At 54.7% G+C, this 7,869-nt stretch overlaps 1 protein-coding gene across 1 annotated transcript; it reads left to right on the forward strand.

Annotated features, from left to right (window-relative positions):
• The first annotated feature begins 2,155 nt into the window (after window positions 1-2,155).
• On the forward strand, window positions 2,156-3,474 carry LOC125535354 (probable cinnamyl alcohol dehydrogenase 6). Its single transcript, XM_048698408.1, has one exon. It carries the CDS (start codon window positions 2,239-2,241, stop codon window positions 3,319-3,321), a length of 1,083 nt encoding a protein of 360 aa, XP_048554365.1. The 5' UTR covers window positions 2,156-2,238; the 3' UTR covers window positions 3,322-3,474.
• The last annotated feature ends 4,395 nt before the right edge of the window (window positions 3,475-7,869 follow it).

Raw genomic sequence — 7,869 nt, forward strand, 5'->3', positions numbered from 1 at the left:
TTTCTCGCCGCCAGTAATGCTGCTCCTGGGCTGACATTCTCCTACTCCTTGGTGATTTGTATGCGAATGAGGACCTACACATCCCCGAGCTGCGTGTGTTCGATCATTTAGCTGGGTGTGTGTGTGGCTTGTGTGCTGCTGTCCAGCGCCTTTGTATCTTGTTGCTTTTCTGCTTTTTTGTGTTGGTTTCGAGTTTGTAATCTTGGCCGGTTGATGGCTTTGTTAATTCAAAACCGGGCTCTTTCTTAAGCCTCTGTTCTAAAAAAAAAGGAACGGGCGTGCTGCTCAATCGTTCGTCTTTTCCTCTCTGTCATTTTGGTTCACGTACACAAAAAGCTTGTGGCAGAGGCATCACACGCCTGATCGATCGGATTCAAGATTCTTGCATTGCACAGATGCCAACGAGGCCAAGAAGAAGAAAAAAAAATTCTAAATCTCGTTGCATACAGCTGCTTGTGCGTCGAGCCGACCAGCAGGCAAAATGGTCCTGTGGCCAGGATTTGGATCCACTCGACAGACAAATCGGCGTGGCCTCGTCACGTACCATACTACCATATCGCCTTACTGTATAGTCCAGTAGTACCTTCTGGCCTTGTCCCAGTGTATGCGTAAACGGGCACCCTAAACATAGTATTTCTATTCCCTGCATAAAAAAACATATTATTTCTATGGATAAATAGTGATTTTTTTTTTTACATAACCGCCTTGTATCTCCCTCCTTCTCTCTTTTGTCCGGTGGCTTCGTCCGTGTCTAGAGGAGTGAGGACCCATCCCTTCGTGGTTTTCAGTTCTTGTAGGTCATTCTTTTTCATAAAGTTTTTGATTCTCCGACGAGGTGGTGGCGACGATGTTGCGTTCGTGTAAGCTCTCTTCGAGCTCTTCCTGACTCGATGCCATCTTTAAACAAGAATTTCCTTTTTATTTTTACTTAAGAACCACTTGAATTTTTCAGCTAATGCCAACAAAGGGCTACCGAGGGTAGGTGTTACAAGTTCTGTTGGCTATCTTTAGATTTGGATACTTTTTGTGTCCATTATGTGAAGCAGTTGGCTGAATTTTGTTGCGACGACTTTTACCTCTTCTTTCAGTTTGTTTTGCGGCATGGTCTGGATTTTCAAACCCCCTAGATTATTGGGGAAGAATTGAAAATGCAAGCTGCTTTCTCTGGCTGATGTTCATTCAGTGAATATTTGATCTAATAATTAGTGATGAGTGGCTATTGCGGTCTAGCCTTGTATGATGAGGGTGTTTGAAGGTGTCCCTTCCCTTAATTGTTTGCTCGGTCCAAATTTCATGTTTTCACAGGCGACGGACAATGGAAGAAGAACACGATTAGTATGATTTTCATTGTAATTTCGCCTTTTTGGAAGAAAAAGCCTTTCAATATATTCATCAAATATCATGACAGTACAAAGAACAAGAGAAGTAACAAAAATTACATCTATGTTCGTAGACCACCTAGCAACGACTATAAGCATCAGAGTGAGCCAAAGGCGCGCCGCTATCATCGTCCCTTCCTCACTGAAACTGGACAAACCTTGTTGTAGTAGACATTTGGAAAGTCGCCGTGTTTAGGCTATTGTTTTTCTTAATAAATACTCCCTCTGTCTCAAAATAAGTGACTTAAGTTTATACTAACTTTATACTAAAACTAGTAGTATAAAGTTGAGTCATCATTTATTTTGGGACGGAGGGAGTACGAGATAATATGCTCTTTGAGCGTCTTTTCTATAATTTTTTCACCTTACCAATGAACTATATATGTTAATCAACAAAACTGTCAAGTTTGTCAACGAACACGTCCAACATGACCAAGTGTTTAATGATTACATTTGACGCCCTAGCAGGTCAAGTGCAGCAACCACCCCCTTTAAACTACTTAACCGAGATTAACCTAATACTCCCTTCGTTTCTAAATATTTGTCTTTCTAGAGATTTCAAATGGTCACCACATACGGATGTATATAGACATATTTTAGAGTGTAGATTCACTCATTTTGCTCCGTACGTAGTCACCATTTAAAGCCTCTAAAAAGACAAATATTTAGGAATCGGAGGGAGTAGCATCCAAAACGACCAGACCTCTGACTCTGAGGCACTGAGATGGACCAACCGCGTGAAGCTGAAGCGCACTATAAGTAGCCGTGGGTAGAGCTGCTGAGAAGCACAACAACCAGCGCAGCGAGCACCACAGACACCAAGAATCTTTCACTGTCTCACGCACATTTTTGGCCGGCGATGGAGGTGACCCCGAAGCACACGCAGGCGGTGAGCGGGTGGGCGGCCATGGAGCCCTCCGGCGAGGTGGTGCCCTTCGCCTTCAAGCGCCGGGAGAACGGCGTGGACGACGTCACCATCAAGGTGCACTACTGCGGCATGTGCCACACCGACCTCCACTTCATCAACAACGACTGGGGCATCACCATGTACCCCCTCGTGCCCGGCCACGAGATCACCGGCGTCGTCACCCGGGTCGGCGCCAACGTCTCCGGCTTCCGCCCCGGCGACCGCGTCGGCGTCGGATGCATCGCCGCCTCCTGCCTCGACTGCGACCACTGCCGCCGCTCCGAGGAGAACTACTGCGACAAGGTCGCGCTCACCTACAACGGCATCTTCTGGGACGGCAGCGTCACCTACGGCGGCTACTCCAGCATGCTCGTCGCCCACAAGCGCTTCCTCGTGCGCATCCCGGACGCCCTCCCGCTCGACGCCGCCGCGCCGCTGCTGTGCGCCGGGATCACCGTGTACAGCCCCATGAAGCAGCACGGGATGCTGCTGGGCGAGCCCGGGCGGCGGCTGGGCGTGGTCGGGCTGGGCGGGCTCGGCCACGTCGCCGTCAAGTTCGGCAAGGCGTTCGGGCTCAAGGTCACCGTCATCAGCACGTCGCCGGCCAAGGAGCGCGAGGCGAGGGAGAGCCTCAAGGCCGACGACTTCGTCCTGAGCACCGACGAGAGGCAGATGCACGCCATGGCTCGGAGCCTGGACTACGTGATCGACACGGTGTCGGCGCAGCACTCGCTGGGGCCCATCCTGGAGCTGCTCAAGGTGAACGGGAAGCTGGTGCTGGTGGCGGCGCCGGACAAGCCGGTGGAGCTGCCGTCCTTCCCGCTCATCTTCGGGAAGAGGACGGTGAGCGGGAGCATGACGGGGGGCATGAAGGAGACGCAGGAGATGATGGACCTGTGCGGGGAGCACGGCATCACCGCCGACATCGAGCTCGTCTCCACCGACGGGATCAACGACGCGCTGGCCAGGCTCGCGCGCAACGACGTCCGCTACCGCTTCGTCGTCGACGTCGCCGGCACTGGCTCCAGGCTCTAGTTGTTGTTTTTTTCGGGTTTTATGGGAAAAAACGTCTAAACCTGATACATGGGGTCTCTAAAACTGACTCACGGGGTCTAGTCTCAAAAGACTTCGACGCGTGAAACCCGTTGGTGAAAATTACTCGTGATTTGGACACACTGTCTAATACTCCCTCCGTTCTAAATTACTCGTCGCAGAAATTAATGTATCTAAAACTAAAATACATCTAGATACATCCATTTCTGCGACGAGTAATTCGGAACGGAGAAAGTAGATAAAATGTTTCGAGAAAACGAATCAACAACGACGCAAAACTCCTAATTTGTGACGAGTGTTACATATGCAATGTGTCATTAGTCACTACGAGAGAAGATCAGAGTGACTTTAACAAGAGGTATCCAATCGATAAAAAATATTTGGGTCAAACTTACTAGTGGACTCACCTACTGTAAAGTGCATGCTTCATGGAATAAGATTCTTCCCATCTAGCCCCCGTTCAGAAGATGCTTCAGCATCGTTGGAGCGCGTGTAGAGATTTGTCTCCGATAGATCTCACGAAATTCGGTCGTAGGTTGTCTACGGTGGATCCACGTGGATCCGGTCTTCGCTTGTGTCTACAGGTTCGATCCTTAGAGCATCTCCAGCCGCGCCTCCAACAGGCCCTCCCCAGGCGTTTTTGCCGTGCCGGCGTCAAAAAAACGGCCCAGTCGCGCCCCCAGAAACCTGTTTTTCACCGACTCGGGCCAAAACTGGTGCCGGCGGATTCAGGCCGAACCCGGCGCCCTGGGGGGCGCTTGGGGAGCCGGCACAAGCGAAAAAGGCGCGTGGGTCCGCCCTGGCGGTGACCCGAGGGCCTTTTCTCGCTGTTTCTTGACGCTTTTTCCTCGCATTCCTCCCGCTCGCTCGCCTTCCTCCCGCCATTCCCTCCCTTTCTCCCGCCAAACCCCTCCCGCTCGCCTTCCAGTCGCCGCCATGCCGCCGAAGAAGTACGCCATGCCGCGCGCGGTGGCAACCACGACTGGCACCGTGGCCCAGCGGAAGCAGAGGAAGCCGAGGGCGCCGCCATTGAAGCCACCGGGCATGTCGAACGCCGAGTGGAGGGTGGAAGTTCAGCGACGCGACGCAGTCACCGCCGACCGGCGGAACAGGGCCATCGCCAAGAAGGCCCGCGACAACGCGGCACGCGCGGGGGCGTCCTCCTCATCGGTCGACCACGCGGGGATGATGAATCCACCCGTCGTCAGCCACGCCCAGTACGCGCCCTGGGGACAACAAGGCGTCAGATCTCTATGGGGATCGTCGTCGCCCGGCTACGCCGATGGCGACGCGCACGGTGGGTTCAACCCAACCGTGACCTTCCCCCATGGCCACCCCGCGACGCGCACACCCTCGCCCGCCTTCGTTGGCGTGTAGTACCCTCCATACAACTACTCGCCGCCCGCCTACGCATCCACACCGACGCCCCACCTCCGTCGTGGACCGCTGCCCTTCTCGCACCTCAGCGACACCGACGACACAGGAGCCGACATGGACGGCATCATCACGACAGGATCGACCGCGACCGCCGCGTCTCCCGGGTTCGCCACCCAGGACGAGGTAGTGGATCTCAGCGGTGACATGGAGGCCGAGCTCGGCTACGTCTACGGCGAGGACGCGCACGAAGCGCAGGAACCCGAGGAGGAGGAGGAGGAGGAGGAGGAGCCGGCTCCTGATCCGACGAAGGGGCGCCAGAAGAAGAAGCGGGCGGCTAGGCCAGGTGAACCGCGCATCAAGTGGACGTCCAAGGAGGAGGAATGCCTCGCCGAACCATGGAAAGTCGTCTGCCTCGACCCGACCACCGGCACGAAGCAGAGCTTCGAGACGTACTGGGACCGCATCAAGGCCGAGTTCGACGAGCGGAAGCTCGTCGACCCCTACTTCAAAGGCGTCTACATGCAGCGCGGCTCCAAGGCGATGGAGAACCATTGGGGGCGTATCCAGGGGGCGTGCAACAAATGGCATGGAATCGTCGAGGAGGTCGCGGCTCGCCCGGAGAGCTGCGCCAGCGTTGAGGATCAGGCACGCACGCCGTTCGCCCGCATCTCTTCGTCGTCTACGCCCGCCGCCCGCCAACTATTTGTTCCTCCGCGCAGTTGCTACGCATGTTCACCATGTATCGGCGCGACAACCTCGACGCCGACTTCAAGTACCTCCACGTCTACAAGCGCATTGACAAGTGCGAGAAGTGGGCGGAAGTCCGACGTACCCTCGACAAGGCCAAGGAGACATACAAGCCGGACGCGACGACTCCGAGTGCGTCAGAGGGGCGGCCGGACGGCCACAAATTGGCAAAGAAGGGGAAAAACGCCGACGTGGCAACCGCGCGAGTGCAGGAGTCCATCGAGCATTGCCTCGCCGACGCCCAGGCCCGGGCCGTCCTACGTGAAGAGAAGAAAGAGGCGCGGTGGTCGTCGCTGATGACGAACAGCGCCATCAAGCTCGACCTGCTCCGGACCAACGTCGACCTGCTCTGGACGAACGTCGCCGCGAAGAAGAGGAACACCAACATGGATTTTCTGATGGGCGGGGCGGACATGCTCCAGAGCAACGACGAGCAGCTCAGGGCGTGGTACATGGCGGAGCACGGCCTCATCCTGAACCAGATGCAGACGGCAACACCGACGACGCCGACGACGCCAACTCCCGCGCCCATGGCCACACGGACGCCAAGCCCGAACGACGCCTCTACATCGCCGCCTAGCAGTACCGAAGCCGCGCCGACACAACCCAGCACCGAAGCAGCTCCGACACCGCCGAGCCCGCGCACGCCGACTCCGCCAACGCCTGGAGCCGACCCCGCCGAGTGATTCGTTGCGCACGCGAACTTGCGGCGTGCAGCGCTCTATTTTTTGTAACGCCAGACTATGTCCGATCGCCGGATTTGTTGTAACACCTCGGATGTGATTTACCTAATATGTAATCCAACTCTTGCCGTTTCTGGTGTTAAGTTATTTTATTTTCCCGGGTTCGGGTTTTTGTCTCCATGTGTTGTTGTCATGGTTTTGAATCTCATATCATGTCATCATGTGCATTGCATTTGCATACGTGTTCATCTCATGCATTCGAGCATTTTCCCCGTTGTCCGTTTTGCATTCCGGCGCTCCGTTCTCCTCCGGTGGTCATTTCTACCTTTTTTTCGTGTGTGGAGATTAAACATTTCCGGATTGGACCGAGACTTGTCAAGCAGCCTTGGTTTACTACCGGTAGACCGTCTGTCAAATTTCGTACCATTTGGATTTCGTTTGATGCTCCAACGGTTAACCGAGGGACCGAGAAGGCCTCATATGTGTTGCAGCCCAACACCCTTCCAATTTGGCCCAAAACCCACCAAAACCCTCTCCATCATCTAGAACGTTCGATCACGATCGCGTGGCCGAAAACCGCACCTCATTTGGACACTCCTAGCTCCCTCTATGCCTATAAATACCACCCCCTCCGAAATCCACGTTTCTTCTTCCCCCGAAACCCTAAAAATCATCCTCTCCGCGCGGCCGGACACGTCCGCCGCTCCGCCCGGACCAATCGTCGTCCGCCACGTGTCCCAGCCGACGCCCCACATCGCCGCCGGCCCGTTCGGCCCGCAGCAGGCCCTCCCCGGCCCAAGAGCCGCGCCGCCCGCGCCCGCTTTTCCTTCCCCCGAGCCGGCGTCCACCTCGCCGGACTTCGCCTCGCGCCACCGCGCCCGCCATCGCCGGCCACCGCGCTTGCCATCGCCGGTCGCCGCGGCCACATCGCCACCTCGCTGCCCCCTGCCTCGCCGACGTCGCACCGCCACCCCGACGCTCCGTAGAGCCGCGCCGGCGACCCCTCTCGCCGGATCTGCCGGTCCCCTCGCCGGTCAGCTTCCCTCCGGCGACCACCACACGCGCCGGCGACCTCGAGCCCGTCAGCTACAGTGTCGACCCCGAAAACCCTAGATCTCAGATCCACTCTCGGGTTGACTTTTCCCCTCCCTCCTTATTCATTTTTGCATACTTTCACCTGCTATATCTCCGCATCTGTAGATCGTTTTGTTCGTGTAGCATATCAAAATGTTCGTCTCAGAGCGCACATCATTTCACCTCATTGCATCATTTTCATTTGAGTTCATCTTGATGCCCGAAATGCTGTTGGAAGAGTGCTATTTGAGTTAAGTGTCAGATCTGCTGCTCCAATTAGCTATTTGTTATTTTTGCCATGATTATTGTGTGCATGATATGCCCCTGAGCTCTACATGTATTTTGTTATATGCTTTGCCATCTTTCCAGAGGTGCCATCCATGTATTTTTGTGATGTGTGTGGTGAGGAGCACAAGCTTGCAAAGTGGTGCATTCGTTAATGCTGATTTCAGGGACTTAGCAATTCGACTAAGTCCTTGATCTGTTTTTATCAATATGCCATATGTTCATGTTGTTTCCTAGTGATCCGTGCCTCTTTTGAGGATGATCAGTAAGGATGATTTGTTAATCTTGTAGTGATCTATCGATCCATGTCCTTGTTTGCAATTATGGAGCACCCTAGCTTGAGTCAATCGAGCTCTACTTTTGC

Source organism: Triticum urartu, chromosome 2 (assembly GCF_003073215.2).
Source record: "Triticum urartu cultivar G1812 chromosome 2, Tu2.1, whole genome shotgun sequence".
Lineage (NCBI taxonomy): Eukaryota > Viridiplantae > Streptophyta > Magnoliopsida > Poales > Poaceae > Triticum > Triticum urartu.